This window comes from Dermacentor andersoni, chromosome 2, assembly GCF_023375885.2.
Source record: "Dermacentor andersoni chromosome 2, qqDerAnde1_hic_scaffold, whole genome shotgun sequence".
NCBI lineage: Eukaryota > Metazoa > Arthropoda > Arachnida > Ixodida > Ixodidae > Dermacentor > Dermacentor andersoni.
The window spans coordinates 247,201,238-247,219,079 of record NC_092815.1 but is presented as its reverse complement, the minus strand read 5'-3'; the positions used below and the strand labels follow the sequence as shown (position 1 = coordinate 247,219,079).

General features: G+C 44.7%; 1 protein-coding gene across 1 annotated transcript in view; it reads right to left on the bottom strand.

Annotated features, from left to right (window-relative positions):
- Positions 1–9,751: 9,751 nt before the first annotated feature.
- Positions 9,752–17,842, bottom strand: part of LOC126539705 (arylsulfatase B-like) — a 48,546-nt gene continuing 40,455 nt past the window's right edge. The window contains exons 4-5 of the mRNA XM_072286235.1: positions 11,264–11,781; positions 9,752–9,916 (exon numbers count right to left, since the gene is read on the bottom strand). Coding sequence (XP_072142336.1) covers positions 9,752–9,916; positions 11,264–11,781 — 683 coding nt within the window. The remainder of the gene's footprint in view (positions 9,917–11,263; positions 11,782–17,842) is intronic.

The following is a 17,842-nucleotide window of genomic DNA, read 5'->3' as shown; positions in this document are numbered from 1 at the left end:
AAGATCAATTATCCGTTCTTTTGCACCGAGTGGTGTCTGTTACGCTCTCGTTTATGGCGTCACTTCGACGTGGACGAAGTATGTAAAGTGCTTGCCAGTAAAGTCTAGTTGACGCAATCGATTCGAACTACTTGATGCTTGCACTCTCAAAATACACATGAGAGACACCTAAACGCCTGAGAAAACATTGCTATAGGCTAACGTAAAATAATATAGAAAAAAATTGGGGAAGGACAATCGGGAGAGAAGACCGCAAAGTGTGCTTGTGTTTCCAAACCTGGTAACGCTGGACTCACCGCTAAAGGCAGAAACCTTTTACTTGCGAAAAGAAAGTGGAAACTATTAAAACACTGGGACTCCAATGACCAGTAACCATAGTTCAAACGCTGGAGCCTTTAACTAATGCTTTTTTTTTACAGTCACGGTCTTCTATACGGACAATTTAATTACGGCAGGTTTCAAAATGAGCGTCATGTTACCACAGAATCTTACCAAACAAAAAATTGCCGAGATACTACGCAATATGGGAATCTAAGGTAATGCGAAGCACTCCACTCCACAACGCATGCTACGAAATGTTTTAACATTTTCCTTTCCTATGACTTCCCCTGCGTATTGTTCATTTGATTGAGCGTTTTATTGCAGTAGCAATAATATGGACACTCCAAGCAAATTTCCGCCGTAGGCATCGGTGTCGCCGTGAGGTTCCGTATATAATTAGGTTTATATGTATGCTAATGCTATGTCGTGCTGTATAACATGCGGTACATGTGAATTACCGGACAGGCCGCCATGGTAATATGAACCTGGCAACGTTTAACGCTAGAACGTTATCTAGTGAGGCGAGTCTAGCAGTGCTATTGGAGGAATTAGAGGGCAGTAAATGGTATATAATAGGGCTCAGTGAAGTTAGGAGGCCAAAAGAAGCATATACAGTGCTAAAAAGCGGGCACGTCCTGTGCTACCGGGGCTTAGCGGAGAGACGAGAACTAGGAGTCGGATTCCTCATTAATAAGAATATAGCTGGTAACATACAGGAATTCTACAGCATTAACGAGAGGGTGGCAGGTCTTGTTGTGAACCTAATAAGAGGTACAAAATGAAGGTTGTACAGGTCTACGCCCCTACATCCAGTCATGATGACCAGGAAGTCGAAAGCTTCTATGAAGACGTGGAATCGGCGAAGGGTAAAGTCAAGACAAAATACACTATCCTGATGGGCGACTTCAATGCCAAGGTAAGCAAGAAGCAGGCTGGAGACAAGGCAGTGGGGGGATATGGCATAGGCACTAGGAAAAGCAGGGGAGAGCTATTAGCAGAGTTTGCGGAACAGAATAATATGCGGATAATGAATACCTTTCTCCGCAAGCGGGATAGTCGAAAGTGGACGTGGAGGAGCGCGAACGGCAAGACTAGAAATGAAGTAGACTTCATACTCTGCGCTAACCCTGGCATCATACAAGATGTGGACGTGCTCAGCAAGGTGCGTTGCAGACCATAGGATGGTAAGAACTCGAATTAGCCTAGACCTGAGGAGGGAACGGAAAAAACTGGTACATAAGAAACCGATAAATGAGTTAGCGGTAACAGGGAAAATAGAGGAATTCCAGATCAAGCTACAGAACAGGTATTCGGCTTTAACTCAGGAAGAGGACCTTAGTGCTGAAGCAATGAATGACAATCTTGAGGGCATCATTAAGGAGTGTGCAATAGAAGTCGGTGGTAACTCCGCTAGACTAGATACCAGTAAGCTATCGCAGGAAACGAAAGATCTGATCAATAAACGCCAATGTATGAAAGCCTCTAACCCTACAGCTAGAATAGAACTGGCAAAACTTTCGAAGTTAATCAACAAGCGTAAGACAGCTGACATACTAGGGAAGTATAATATGGATAGAATTGAACATGCTCTCAGGAACGGAGGAAGCCTAAAAGCAGTGAAGAAGAAACTAGGCATTGGCAAGTATCAGATGTATGCGTTAAGAGACAAAGCCGGCAATATCATTACTAATATGGATGAGATAGTTCAAGTGGCTGAGGAGTTCTATAGAGATTTATACAGTACCAGTGCCACCCACGACGATAATGGAAGAGAGAATAGTTTAGAGGAGTTCGAAATCCTACAGGTAACGCCGGAAGAAATAAAGAAGGCCTTGGGAGCTATGCAAAGGGGGAAGGCAGCTGGGGAGGATCAGGTAACAGCAGATTTGTTGAAGGATGGTGGGCAGATTGTTCTAGAAAAGCTAGCCACCCTGTATACGCAATGCCTCATGACTTCGAGTGTACCGGAATCTTGGAAAAACGCTAACATAAGCCTAATCCATAAGAAAGGGGAGGCCAAAGACTTGAAAAATTATAGACCGATCAGCTTACTGTCCGTTGCCTACAAAGTATTTACTAAGGTAATTACAAATAGAATCAGGAACACCTTAGACTTCCGTCAACCAAAGGGCCAGGCAGGATTCCGTAAAGGCTACTCAACAATAGATCATATTCAGACTATCAATCAGGTGATAGAGAAATGTGCGGAATATAACCAACCATTATGTATAGCTTTCGTTGATTATGAGAAAGCGTTTGATTCAGTCGAAACCTCAGCAGTCATGGAGGCACTGCGGAATGAGGGTGTAGATGAGCCGTACGTAAAAATACTGAAAGATATCTATAGCGGCACCACAGCCACTGTAGTCCTCCATAAAGAAAGCAACAAAATCCCAATAAAGAAAGGCATCAGGCAGGGAGATACGATCTCTCCAATGCTATTCACAGCGTGTTTACAGGAGGTATTCAGAGACCTGGATTGGGAAGCATTGGGGATAACAGTTAATGAAGAATACCTTAGTAACTTCCGATTCGCTGATGATATTGCCTTGCTTAGTAACTCAGGGGACCAATTGCAATGCATGCTCACTGACCAAAGCAGAAGAGTGGGTCTAAAAATTATTCTGCAGAAAACTAAAGTAATGTTTAGCAGTCTCGGAAGCGAACAGTAGATTACGATAGTTAGCGAGGCACTGGAAGTGGTAAGGGAATACATCTACTTAGGGCAGGTAGTGAGAGCGGATCCGGATCATGAGACAGAAATAATCAGAAGAATAAGAATGGGCTGGGGTGTGTTTGGCAGGCATTCTCAGATCATGAACAGCAGGCTGCCATTATCCCTCAAGAGAAAAGTGTATATTAGCTGTGTCTTACCAGTACTCACCTACGGGGCAGAAACCTGGAGGCTTACGAAGAGGGTTCTACTTAAATTGAGAACGACGCAACGAGCTATGGAAAGAAGAATGATGGGTGTAACCTTATGGGATAAGAAAACAGGAGATTGGGTGAGGGAACGAGCGCGAGTTAATGGCATCTTTGTTAAAATCAAGAAAAAGAAATGGACATGGGCAGGACATGTAATCAGGAGGAAAGATAACCGATGGTCATTAAGGGTTACGGACTGCATTTCAAGGGAAGGGAAGCGTAGCAGGCAGAAAGTTAGGTGGGCGGATGAGATTAGGAAGTTTGCAGGGACGACATGGCCACAATTAGTACATGACCGGGGTTGTTGGAGAAGTATGGGAGAGGCCTTTGCCCTGCAGTGGGCGTAACCAGGCTGATGATGATGATGATGATGATAGTGGTGGCGCGAGCGAGAAGTTTCTGCGAAGATATCCAAGTGTGCGATTAGCTTTGCTTGTTATAAAGTCGATATGGTACTTCCAGGATAAGTTATCGGTTATGTGGACGCCCCGATATTTGTAGTTTCTTATGCTCCCTAAAGGAATGTTATCAAGTAAATAGGCAGGACAAGCGTCATTAGTACGGGATATTCGCATCGATTTACATTTCTTGACGTTAAGCTACATGCGCCATTTCATAGTCCAGTTATGCAGTGTGTTTAAATCGTCCTGCAGAGATGAAATATTAGCGTCATTAGTAATTTTACGATATATTACGCAGTCATCTGCAAAAAGACAAATTTTAGACGAAGTGTTATCAAGTAAATCGTTAACGTAGATCAAAAACAACAGCGGTCCAAGCACAGACCCTTGTGGAACACCAGATTTGACTGGCCTTAGAGTTGAATTAACTTCATTGGCGCTTACAAATTGCATGCGGTGTGTTAGAAATGTTTGTATCTAATTAATTACATTATTATCAATGTTTAGTGCTCTGAGTTTACATAGCAGTAATGTGCGGTGTACTTTGTCAAAAGCTTTAGCAAAAACAAGAAATATACAGTCCGTCAGAAAGCCTGCGTCCAAGTTGGAATGCAAGCCGTTAGTAAAGCAAAGAAGCTGGGTATCACAGGAGAATGTTTTACGAAAACCACGTTGGCTAGATGTAAAAAAGTTGTTAGATTCAATATGATTGATTACCTGAGAATAAATTACGTGATCCATTATCTTTCAGAGCACTGAAGTCAAACTAATGGGCCTATAATTAGAAGGGTTATGCGCATCACCAGATTTATGAATCGGAATTATCTTCGCCGTTTTCCAATCTAAAGGCAATGTGCCGTTGTGAAGCGACAGAGAAAAAAGTAATTGTAAAACTATTGAACAATACTCACTAGTGCTGTCTAAAAATTTAATGTTAATTCCATCAACATCACATGACGATTTTAATTCTAATTTATTTATAATCGATTTGATGCAGTTGCTATTAAATGCTATGGGATCCATGTGGGGGTATATATTGGGTCGTATTTCGGGAGTAGTAGCATGCGAAGACGGCGAAAAGGAAAATGCATTAATAGTCATTACAAGTCATTTCAGTCATTATTAGTCATTACTGCTCACTACTAAGCATTTTTAGTCATTTCTAATCAATAGTGGTCGTTACAAGCCGTCGTGAGACATATTAGTCATTTCGTAGTCAGTAGGGGTCATTTTAGTCGTTACTACTCATTACTAGACCTTTGAAGTCATTTCTAATCAATTGTGGTCATTACAAATCGTCGTTAGACATACTGGTCATTTCCGAGTTATTAGTGGACAAGTCACTAGTAGTCATTATCAGTCATTATTAACCCCTATCAATCTCTATTATAACATTATCGTTTACTAACTGTCACTATCAGTAATTTTTGATTCTTTAATCTGTGTTCCTATGGCGTGACGACGCTTCGGCGGACACCTCGGCGGTCAGGTCTGCTGACACCAACTTCGCCATGAGCCTAGAAAGGCTTTCGCCTTAAAAGCTGCAGCCGTGCTCGCGGCTTGGTAGTAGGTGCAAGCGTAACTGGTCAACTCCTGAAGTCGACGGTGTTTGTCTGAGGCCGCGAAGCAAGCGAACAAGGAAGGCGTCTCGGCCCCCGTGCTGTCTCCGGTTTCTCTGCAAATTTTCTCTGCACATTTAAATAGAAAAATGGGGAATGACAACGCAGAAATTTGAGGGTAAGAATCGTTCAGCGACCTTCATACTATATAAACCGACACTTTCAACGCAAGATCTGGCACTCATATACCTGAAGATACGCTGCTGAAATGTTTGCTATCAATGGATAACGAAAAAATCTATGAAGAACCAACCCCACTTATTATTCAACAATACGTTCAGCACACATTGGGATGTGGTTATTTACGGCACTATATTGCCGCCTGTAATGGGGGGTGCTCCCTCTTACTACCGTGCCTTGCCCGTACGCAGAAGCCGACTGGCACTTCTAGCTCCACTTCCTCAAGCAACGCGTTCGCAACCACGTGAAGCGCCTGCTGCCGTCTCTGATCGCAGGCGCTGCGACCAGAAGCTATAGCAGCCATACGCTTGCTCGTCACCGGCGTTCACGAAGTGAACACCATTAGCGCGCACAAGCAAAGGCCCTATGTAATGTGTTTGAGACTATACCAATATTTTCAATTATTTTCTATGGCAAGTCACTTAAGTCTAACACTTGAAATGAATAACTCTAAACGACGGACATCACTTGCTCGCGAAATCAAAATGCATTATCACCAACTATGCGGTAATTCCCTAATTATCTTTTGAATAGCTAGTTTAAGCAACATATTGCAGTTTAGGAACTGGAGCAGTGGAGTTTGTATGGCGCACTCGCCACCTAGAAGACGATGTTCCTCTGCCAGAAGGCTGGCGACGTAACGCGGTTGTTCTTATAATCGTATCTTTCCATTTGTCTTTTTTTCTCTTTCCCACTTTTCTATTAACCATCTTGGCTAACGTTAGGTGGCACACCCTATTGATATACATAGGTTACGGCAATTTGCAAAGTATGTTCCTCTACGAAATACACTTACTCAGAAACTGTCCCAGTGCTTGTCAAAGAATGCGCGGGGGGGCGGGGGGGAGGGGGAGACAGAACGGAATAATTTTCGCTAAACCGACCTGCTCACCCTTGGTCGAATTTACAGAAGAGCGCATCTACTTTGCGGATACTCGCACTTAGTGCGCAGTTTTTCGAGTGTAAAGGTACACTCGTATGCTCCGAACAGCTTATATTTATTTTTGCAAAGGGGAGCGCAAAAGCGGAGCGGAAAATGATCTCCCTTTATCGCACCGCTTCTGCGCTCCCCTTTGCAAAAATTTTGCCAAACCAACTAGCCCAACAGCTTACTAGTCTAATGCTTATATTTAGAGCGTTTATCTGCCTATGAAAAGTAAATTTTTTATGGAAATGATATGCGACACGTGGAACTCTAGATCTTCTCAAGACGGGGTAAATTTCTCGTACGCTGGCAAGGACGCACGGTTGCTGTTTCCGTAAATAAGGGGGAAATGGGACAAGCAACCTAAGTATTCAGATCCGCTGTTTCGTAACCTAGCACTCAAATGCAATCTTGCGGCCTTCTTGCTCGAGTTTCAGCAGTGCTCTCGCGAACCGTAGTTCCATTAAACGTCAGCGATGTAGTGTTCGTGCGGGAAATCTGACATCTCCAAGCAAGAAAAAAAGAAGAACTAGGAGAGAGACGATGATGCCTAGCAGCTACTTTCGGCAATCTTGCCTACTTTGTCGTCGCCAACCCACCACTTTTTCTCCAGGACCTATCTGCACGATGACTCTAGCGCACTAAGCCCTCCAGGACTGCCGGGCCTTTACGAGACGCACTTTTTTCGATACGCTGTAGCTATCGGTGGCGCCCTCGTCATAACTGCCCCTCGTCATGCCCTCTCCGGTCTGTTCTTGCCCGTAGTCCGGGCGCTCAGTGTAGTTCACCTGTCGGTTGCGCATACGTGGTGGGGGCATATTTCTGATCACGCTTTCCATTATATTTTCAAGACTACGCTCCAGACTGGTCACATGTGGACGGGCGGAGCTCGAAGTAGTTTTCCGACGAGATCATGACGAACGGATTAGGGATTACCTTAAGATAACTCGCAAAGGAGAAGAACAAAGCGCAAAAGTACAGAACAAGTAGGAGTGAACATGTCCCGAACAGCGGCATTACTTTCAAAGAAGCCGCTTCATTAAGGCTGTGCGAATATTCGAAATTTTGAATAGGAAACGAATAGTCTTCGTTATTGAATTCGTATTTTAGTTGACGTTCTTGTTTTGGATGTCATTGAATATCAGTCCAGTTCCAATGTTTTAGGGACAGGGAGCACTGTTCCAGTCCGCGTGAAAAGAAATTGATCCAACTGAAGACGTTTCCAAATGATTCTGTTGGAAAACCACGGTCGTAGTTCATATAAACCGACTCTTTAGCGAACGCCCTAGACAATTTCTGCACCTTAGTTTCCCGTCATTAACCAATCTGGCCTCGCCTTAAGCTGCCTTTGAATTTTTTCTCTTGATTTTGGCAAAGCGATTGTTTAGCTACTGTCGCCAAATTTTAATATGTTTCAAAAAATGTGTGTTGATTTAATTTTGCGCTTAGTTCTACGAACGAGCACTACACTCTGTTAAGTGGATCTGCTGACGCGGTGTTTACTACTGCCTTCGTCATGGTACACTAAGTACGGTCACATTTTCATCACTTGTGATTTAGAAGCTTCTCGGCTGGAAGGAATTTCAAACGTTAATGGCACTAACGATATCAAGTAAAGTACGTAAGCCTTTTCTTGCTAACAGGGTGCACGCAAGCTTTATCTTTCCCTTCGTTTAGAAATGCTAAGTATTAGATATTCAAACGCCTTATTTTTCGAATATTCCTATTCTACTCTATTTGAAAATTTCACTATTCGTGCACCCCTACTTTTTATTCAAAAGAAGGACATCTACGAAAAAAACACGTCATGAGGCCGAACCAAACATGATCCGTTGGTCGGCCCCACAGACTATTAGCTGATCTCCTGCGCAACTTCAGATGAGTTATATTGAGTGCACTTCTCCACCTGCCGGGTTATCATTCTTCATGTTTTCAGGGATTTCTTAAAATCGCCTGTTGCAGATAACATCATTCCTGCCCTTCAATGGATTACTCAGAGAGGCTGATATTACTTGCATGAGAAATCAGCACATACCCAACTAAACAAAATATTACTGATTAACCTTTTATTTCATTAGTTTACGACACATACTGCAATTTACGAATCGTAGCCGGTGAGTTTGCAAGGCATATCCACTTGAAATGAATCTACAGGATGACATACGTTTCGAGATATGCGCCATCAAACTCGCTATAAAAATTCACTGTTCTTCCACTTACTTTTGCACCAAAATGCACTTTTATGCAATGAAGCAGAAAAGTAACTGGAACGCCCATGTATTTCGTCCGACACATTGGCAAATTTTATCTCAAAACTGGTCTCATCCTGGAGATTCATATCAAGTCGACACATCTCACAAATTACCATTCGTATGTTGCGATATGTACCGTAAGGAACTTAATTAGGAAGTTGATTAAGAAATATTTGTGAATGTGTTTCGATTTTCTGTGGTTGCAGTCTGCCTCTTCGAATAATCCAGCTCAAGCAGAAGAATTACACAATCTTACATAGACAATTTTTAAAAATTCCTCAAAAATTAAATATGATCACCCCGAATTTTCTGTTTATATAGTAAAACTGTCACTGTCTCCACCGTGTTGCGGCCGCATATAATAATTACTCTTGTTTTCACGCTGCCCGCTGAGTAAAAGCGAGTTGAGGTTTCCTTTGTAGCAATTGCTACGAAAGGGTGGATGTCTGATTTTCCCTTTCTTAATTACTTCTCTCCACCTTGCGGGCTTCCGCAGAACTATTACGTCAAGCTCTTGCCTTTGCTTGGAGTTGTTGACAAATTCGACTTCGCCCTACCATCTGCTAGCCGCCTGGTTAGCTCGGATGGTAGAGAGGCTACCCCGGAAAGGCGGTGGTCCCGGGTTCGAGTCCCGGACCAGGACGAATTTTTCTTCAACTGCGAGGCTGTTCTTTCGAGGAGCCCGTACGGGTTTCCTTTGTAGCAATTGCTACGAATAGGTAGACTCCTGATTTTCCCTTTCTTAACTACTTTACTCCATTTTGTGGGTTTCCGCAGAACTATTACGTGAAACAAAAGCCACTTTGCGTTATTGCACCGAGCCAAATAGACATATCACAATCTATTGACTTCGCTAAAAAGTCTGACTAATGTAGCATAACGGAACATGCCGCTGCAACATCCTTAGCTCACTTGCGAAGCATATGCATAGCGATTCTTTTTCCGATAGTGGACGTAAACCCGATAGTGTTGAATACCACGCAGTCATTGTTACGCACCACTGTTCGGCCCTCCGGACTAAATAAATATACCTACTGGCCACACATGTAACATGATTACGCAAATTGGAACGCAACGTCGAAAGTGCGACGGTCGTATTTATTGCCATAACTCCCGAAGTTGCTGATTTCACAGACACGGGCAGTCCTGGAAGGAAGTCTGCTGCTGGTCCTGCCAGCTTGCCCAGATGCAGTCGTTGACTTCGGGCAGACCCCTCTCATTTATGACGTGGTACTTCGGTGGACGTGCAATTCCTCGGTATACTTGGAGCTTGTCCTTGAGTTTGGAAAGGACCTGCAATCCAGTGGGAGTGTCTACAATTGTTTCCTCAGACGACAAACCCGCACAGCAACGCATATCCGTCGTTTTAGCGGCTAACTTGCGTTAACATCCCGTTGAGACGATTTGTTTCATATGCTCGAAATGGTAGAAATACGTTTGCATGGACTGCGTAATACCAGTTTGTACAACCGGATCCTCCGGTTGACTTGCCACTATGCCTGCTTATCTAGCGCTCACGCACATTCCGTAAGACTCCCCTAGTTACCGAGCTTCCTTTCTCATTTGTGCTGGTGTTCGAGTTGCCTGAGCTGAAAGACCGAACCACGAAGTTGAATCCCCAAGCTGGTGCATCAGAGGCACTGGTAACACGTTTCTGCCGTATTGCCCAGCTACGTCCACACAGTGTCTGGCAAATAGGCGGTATCTGTTCCGACTAGCCTATCAACAATATTGCAAGTATTAACGGACTACAAGACGGCGGGCCTACAGTTATATTGAAAACGGTTTTGTTTATTCCAGCGAGTTTCTTGAGTACGTCCGCTGCCAAAAATGTTTTACCAGTTTTGTTATGAACTGTAAGCCGTTGTATTTTCCGGTTCAATATCGGTTCTGGTTCAGGCGCATTCCCAAATTATTTGTCTAGGTTTGAGTTGTGCCCTGAACTCCATATCGAGTACGGTTTTAGATTCATGTACGGTTCGAGGTCATGATATTGTGGAGTTTACGGGGGAGGATGGCTACTGTGACTTAGTTATGAACAAGAATGTTTTGCATAATGTAAGAAAGGTTAAATTATAACTGCTAGTTTTTTTCACATCAAAGGTACCGAAACTGTCTATGAGCCGCAGCAGCAAGGAATAAACCAGCAAAACGTAGCACCACCCGAATGCAGAAAGAAACTATATTTTGTAGAAACAGGCTCCCGTTGTGTGATCACTGTAGATAGGTGTGTGGGTGTGGACGGATTGACAAATAAATTGAGGGACATCATAAGAGTATCAATTTGTACACGGTGGCAACGAATGCCAAAGGACTGGTTATCTGTATTTCTTATGCATCTATTTTTCGTTTTAAGTATCAGTGGTTCGATGCCTACTGTCATCCCTCATTCCAATGCGTGTTTCTTGCTAGCAAACTAACCAATCTGAAAGAAATTTCTTTTCTCGAAAAGAAGAAGGTGATGTTCTTTCCATTTCAAAAACAGTCAATAGCAGTTGGAGCGGCGCCGCTTAATAAGGTGCGTAATTTGACGGCGAGGGTGTGCTGGTTTCTCAATACACTATTTACGCAGACATCGATCCTGCATGGAAAAGCCAGGCTGACTACCTGTTAAACCCGCTACCAGCACCGTTGTCTTACCGAGGGCATCCGCAATGCCAGGTTATGAAACTCGCAGGGGTCCTGCGACAGGTCGAACAGATAGTCTCCATTCTGAAGCCCGACGTACGTTGGAGCCACGCTTCTGTAGCTGCATTTCACCGCGGCTCGCTCTCGCCATCCCCAAGGCGCAGCGAAGCCGTCGCCAAGACTACGTAATTTTCCCAGGGTTCGCCAGGTCAGCGATGACTTCATGCGGGAGTCGAGATAGACTCGCGCAGCGTCTGAGCTCCTACAGAGAGGAGGCGCCTCTCCGGGTGTGGGCAAGTGTCGCTGTAGACCGGGGTCATCGAAAGGATATCGCGAGGTGTTGGACGCGGGATTGCTGACCACGACGAGCTTGAAGTCGCCGTCGCGATAGGCTGCTAGGCCAGATGTTTGGTCAACGTTGACGAGAAATTCTTGACGTGGCCACTCCACGAACTTGTTGCTTTTCGCCGACAAGAGAGACGGCCACAAGTCAATGCCATCGATGCTCCCCAGATCTGATACGCTGCCTCCTGGCCGGGAAAAAAACCTTTTGTGAGTCATTTCCTTTCAAGGCTAAAACAATCTTCGATTAAAGCTCTTTCCCGTCAAAGTAAAAAAATATACCTACAGTAGGAGGAACGCAATATATGTTTCCGCAACCTGCATTTAAACGAGAACACTCAGTATTGCAGACAAATAAACAACACAAGAAAATGTACTCGTTTACAAATTTTGCAATCGTACTGTCCTATGGTCCACTAACGGTGCAATATTAACATGGAATTAGTCATATATATTGATAGATAACCATGTAATTTACACTTGCACTCTTTATGTTCTTGAATTGCTGGAGATGGCACAGATTACTAAGGATAATCTCGTTTTTGGCAATGAACAGATGAGAGAGTCCGATCGCTCGCTTTAAAATATATATAATGCAAATATAAACCACGCTACTTATTCTAGCCACGGTGGTCACAGTTGATTATGCTATCGCTACTAAGTAACGCATGCCGACACAGAGCACACTGAGAATTGCACGTCCAATACATAGGTCGATTAAATATGCCTATGGATTGCGCAATCTCATTATCTCAGTATTTGCGCCATTTTGATTACAAGAACGTCACACCGATATAGAACAGGAACCGTGGCTTATTGTTATATTATAGTAACATCCAGAAAAACTTATGATAAATAGGTGCACTTTACTATAAATAGCAGGCGCAAAAAATATCGACGCGCCCTCACGTGCGCATTCAGTCCCTTCATATAGGATGCTAAAGGAATGGTCGGCCAAAGTGAAGTATATTCCGAATTTAAAAATTCGCAGTTTCGTGCAAAAGGCGAAGCGTCGATTGCGATAGAAAAGTAGTAGACAGCTATACGAAGTAAGGACAGTAGCTTCATCGGTCATGTCAAGTCGCAAGCATTCGCTTACTAAGTGAAATAACAGGCATTGTATGAGCGCGCAAAAGCAAACATTAACACGTCGCACTCGATGAGCGCAAACACTCGCTGTCAAAACGCTGGTGTGAGCAAGCGCGGCAGCAGCCGCGAGCGAAGTGACGTTCCTGCAGTCTATCGCTTCCACACAACAGCGGCGAGAACACAGCGCGCACAAAGGTATGAGCCTCCTGCAGATCTCTTAAGATACGGCGCGTGCAGACCGCACGCGGCCGTGCGAAGTAGCCAGGTGGGGCACTGGCATAGCCAGGTGGGGTACTTATGGGGCTTCAGCCACCCCGTCCCCGAAATTTTTTCATGCTTCCATGCACCGCCGATCCAAATAACCCCTGGCACCGGAAATCATTCTGGATTTTCTCTAGAATATATTTTTTTTTCGCGCTCGAAAAGAAAATTCGGCACGAACATTGCGAAGTCGGGCTGGATTTCGCGGCAACGCCCATGCACCGGGAGTCGCATAACGCAAGGAGCCCCGTCCGAGCACAAAGTTTCAAGTGTTTGAAGGGCGTTTTGATGGCGAGCGACCTCGTCGCGGCATCTTGCGGAGTCCGCGGAATAGACGGGGCGCATGAATTTCAATTTCGAAACTTTATGGGTATAAGGGACTCAAAAACTTGATGCGAAAGGTGCCTTGCCATTATCAAAGTCGGCGTCAGATTTGTAATTCTGGAACTTTGTGGGTTTAATGTTCTTATAAACATCTGACGCCAAAGCTGCATTGACTTTTCTAAAGTCGTACATCGCACTACACAACGAGACAAGCTAAATCAGCACGCTGTCAGACAAGTTGACAAAGCACGTAGCGAGGTCCGATGAGACGAAGCGTTGTGGTGGTTCAATTGTGCCGTCATGTCACAGAAAAGAACATAAACATTTTTTTTCACCTGCGCCAAAGCATCCATGTCAAGATGCTAAAGCCAGCAACGCTAACTACGTTCTTATTCATTTTCTTACTTTGACTTTTATTCGCGAGGACACATTGAGCTTCTGAAATTTTCTTGTTCTCGGTATCTGCGGCCTGCCAGAGCCACCTTTCATTTTTCTCGCATGTTTTTTGCTTGTGATGCTCCGACCACCGCGCGGCGCACTGGGGTGCGCGCTCGTATTTCTCTGGCCGAGTTGACTTTCCCCTGGCAGAGTTTGGACGCTTTCTAGCTAGCAGGCAAGAAAAAGAAACAACGGTGGCTCGCCGCCATCACTGGGGGGATTCGACGGATTGCAACGCGTTCGCTTGAGCGCCACCTCTCCGAGAATTCTTCACTCGCCGGTGTAGGATACCGAGCAGTATGCATATGGTTATCAGTGGCCCAAGCGTCTCAGGTTTTCTTCGATATTTCTTCAGTAGCCACATTAAGAGGAAGCTTTAGCTCGGGTGCTCCTGTCTAAATACATGTAAAAGGAGAATTCGTTTTTCTGGGCAACCACTGCACCAAACTTGATGAGGTTTATTGCATTGAAAATGAAAACATAAGATCTAGTGACTGTTGGTTTCTAATTTCTTATTTAGGTCGCCAATCTTTCACTAAAAATTGGCAAAAATCGCAACTTTTCAGTAAACGAAACTATCAAGTTTACAGCTCTTTAAGAGCAATGAAGAATTGCGTCACAATTCTGTAAATCACGAACAAAATTGATATGTTACACATGAATCTGAAAAAAATAGCAATGTCTAAATACACCTATTGCAGGACCCTTGTACACAATGTAACAAATTTATGTAACCTATAAATTGACATATAGAATGTGACTGCTTTGAATGATCTAATGGATACCGTTTAAAGAACCACGATATCTCTTCTTGACGGAGAACTAATAATTTGTAAACTTCGTGCTTCTATTTCTTCCGAATTTTAGAATTTTTTAAAAGTCTTTCAATGAAATTCAGGCGCTAACTCGAAGCTCTCCTTCCAATAGACACTATAATTGAACGGTCTCTCTCAAATGCAGCAAATTTCATTCAAATCGGTCCAACGGTTATCTCAGAAAAGCGTTCTTTGCGTTTTACTTGTATTTGAATAGGCTGCGTCGAAGTTTAGCCCGCGCTCAAGCTTCCTCATAAGTGCCTAAAGTAGGCATTCGATTGCGGCTGTAGGGGTTGAAGGGACGGACTTCGGGATGAAAACAAAACTTGGGAGGTTTATTTTACATTATATACAGAGAGGTGAGAGTCAAGTAACAGTCGTACAGTCATTATGGGCCGGCAGCAACGGGGACGCTGCGGCCCGCGGCAAGAAGTTCGAGAGAGGTGAATCAGGGAATGCTCTGGTCTCTCTGGAATGCTTCTTTTTAAACCCTTCGAGGACTGGAAGTCGCGTCATGTTCGGCCAATGGGAGGGCCCGCTCCGATGACGCCACCTTCGGCCAATGGAAGGCGCCCGGGCAGTGGTGTCACACCGGCGAAGAGAGTCGCCGTGGTCCCCCTTGCTTGATCGCTTGATCCCCCTTGCCTTGCTGACTAGCGACTCGCCGTCACAAAAGCCAGGTGGGGGCGACGCTGCCAGGCCTTCCCGGTACATCGTAGCCGTCTTGTTTCGGGACCCACTTTCCTTGCAACAATGCCGGGCGATCCCTTCGTTTTCTGGAAAACTCAAGCAGAGAATAGCTACCGGCGGCGTACGAACTTGTTGGCGCGTGAACTTGTTGGCTCGAGCGATCCTCTGGAATGTGCTGCGATTCGATGTGGTCCGGAGGAACTCGAAGTAGGCGCAGGAAACAGCTCCATATCTAACACAGCCAACATGCTTTCCTTTGAGTGTTTTTCATTTCGATGCCCCCGCCCCACAAAAGAAAAGGAGACATTCTGGCGTCGCAGCGAGTTGTCTCATTGTAAAAGTTCAATTTTGTTACTTCTTCATTTGCGGGACGTAATGAGCCACGGCACGGTTTTGTTGCCGAGTGCTCTTATTATATTATTGCGGTAGCAATTATATGGACACTCCATGCAGGCGCGTTCCGGCCGTCGCCCTCATGTTCCGTATAAAGTTCAAGGGCGGTAAAATTATGCAGATTCCACGCACTGTGGGAAGCGATGTAAGCGAAGCTTGACGTGCTGGATGCTTTGATTGACGATAATTAGCGGTGATGTTTACAGTTAAGCTTCATTTCTTCAACTTTTACTCTAACACGAGAGTGGTGAGTTAATGTTAAACGTACCATGCGTGCACTACTGCTGTTTGTCTGCGCAGTACACAGAAAACACAGGGAGAGGTGTTCGCTTAAGGCGTTGTTGTGCGCCATATTTCGTAATCTCATATAGGGTTGAGCTTAGTCATTGCCTCGCATGGCGCACCGCTTTGTGGCAGAAGTATTAAACTTGAAATGGGCTATGGGTTTCTACGTGACAAAGCTACACTTGGATTATGAGGCAAGCCGTAGTGGCGGTCTCCGGATTGATCTTGAGCCGACGATGGTGGCTCAGTCTTGTGTGCGCAAGGGCGAAAAAATGGGGAGGAAGTTCGCGGCCTTCCGTCGCGCGCGATATATTAGGGGGAGTGGATGGAGGGGGTTGAAGCGGCTTAGGATTCTGTGATCTGTGAATGATTGCTTGCGCAACATGTTTATTTCCCTCGTTTGACACATTATATACAGTCCTTTTTCTTAGATACGTAGACTTATCGGAGACTTAAACGTATATTTTAAATATCTTGTTGCGAGGTTTTATGTATACGTGGAGTGAACTTTGTTTCCAGTGACACTTTTTTGCCATTTATCTAGCTGTATCTTCGCATTTGTATATTCCATTGTATCTTCGCATTTCTAATTTGTGAGGGTGAGTCGAATGAAAGTGAGCCTACCCACCTCGTGCAGTTATGGTGCGGTTCATTATGCGCGAGGCATCGCGTAGCACACAGGCATCTCTCATTTACAAAAGTTACACGCAGGTGTGAGGATAAAGGTTCTTTAATGCTCTCATACACTGGGTTGAACATGATTGCGTAACATAATGGACACTCCAAAAGTTGTACAGCGTGATGTCGTGAGGTTTTTCACATCTGAAGCTGTTTCCTAAAAAGAAATCATTCACCGTATTGCTGTCGTGTGCGTTGAACATTGCATTTCATTGGCCACTATGAAGCGTTGGAGCAAAGAGTTCAAACAAGGACCTGAAAGTTGCAAAGACGATCCAAGGCCGGGTCAAAGGCACCGTACAATCACCCCCAACACAATTGCAATGTTGATGAGCTCATAATGTCACGTAGTAGTGACGTTAAAGAACACAGTAGCAGTACTGTGACAGACAAAACTAGCTTTTATTGGGCGAACCTGTGCCCACAAAACAGGCTACACTTAAAGCGCAACGATAGCGGCGAACACAGTCGGCGATCGTCGAAAATCTGATCAGCGAGTCAAGCGCGTCGGCTTTTATACAGCAGTCATCGAATGTTCCAGTCTAATCGTTCGGACAGGCGTGCCTTCCACAAAGTTCTACACCATTCGCGTCACGCGATGAAATCAGATAATACAAGGTTCGGCGACAACAGACAGCGGATAGAAGCATCGATAACTTTCCAGAAACTTCGGATACATGCAGGCACGTCCCGCGCTGTGCGATAACATTTGTTCGGCGGCGAAACGTGGTCGCCCGATAAAGATAAGTACACGTGTCAATAAGACAAGAACGAAGGATAAGCATCGATGAACTGGCAGAGTGTGTGAAGTTCGGTTCACGCCATAATTCATGAACGTCTCGTTTATCGGCTCTTGTGTTTTCGAAATCACCGCCAGAAGACGGAGAGGTTCGGCGCTGCCTGGACTCATCTGATCCGGTATCACAATCACGGTGACGACTTCTTGTCTGGAATTGCGACCGGGGACGAATCATGGTGCCACTACTACGAGCCTGAAACACAACGGCAAAACTTAGAGTGGAAACATTGGAATTCACCACCCCCAAAAAAAGCAAAGGCCGTCATTTCTGCCTGAAAGGTGCTGACTTTTTTTTTTTAGACCGTCAGGAGCCATTACTGATTGAATTTGCTGAACCTGGAGAGACTATCGATCATTTCTGATTTTGCGAAACGCCGGATCGCAATCTACAACAAACGATGCTGAACATATGCGAATGGGGTCATCTAGCTCCACGACGATGCCCGTCCCCACGTCGCTGATGTGGTTAACACAAAA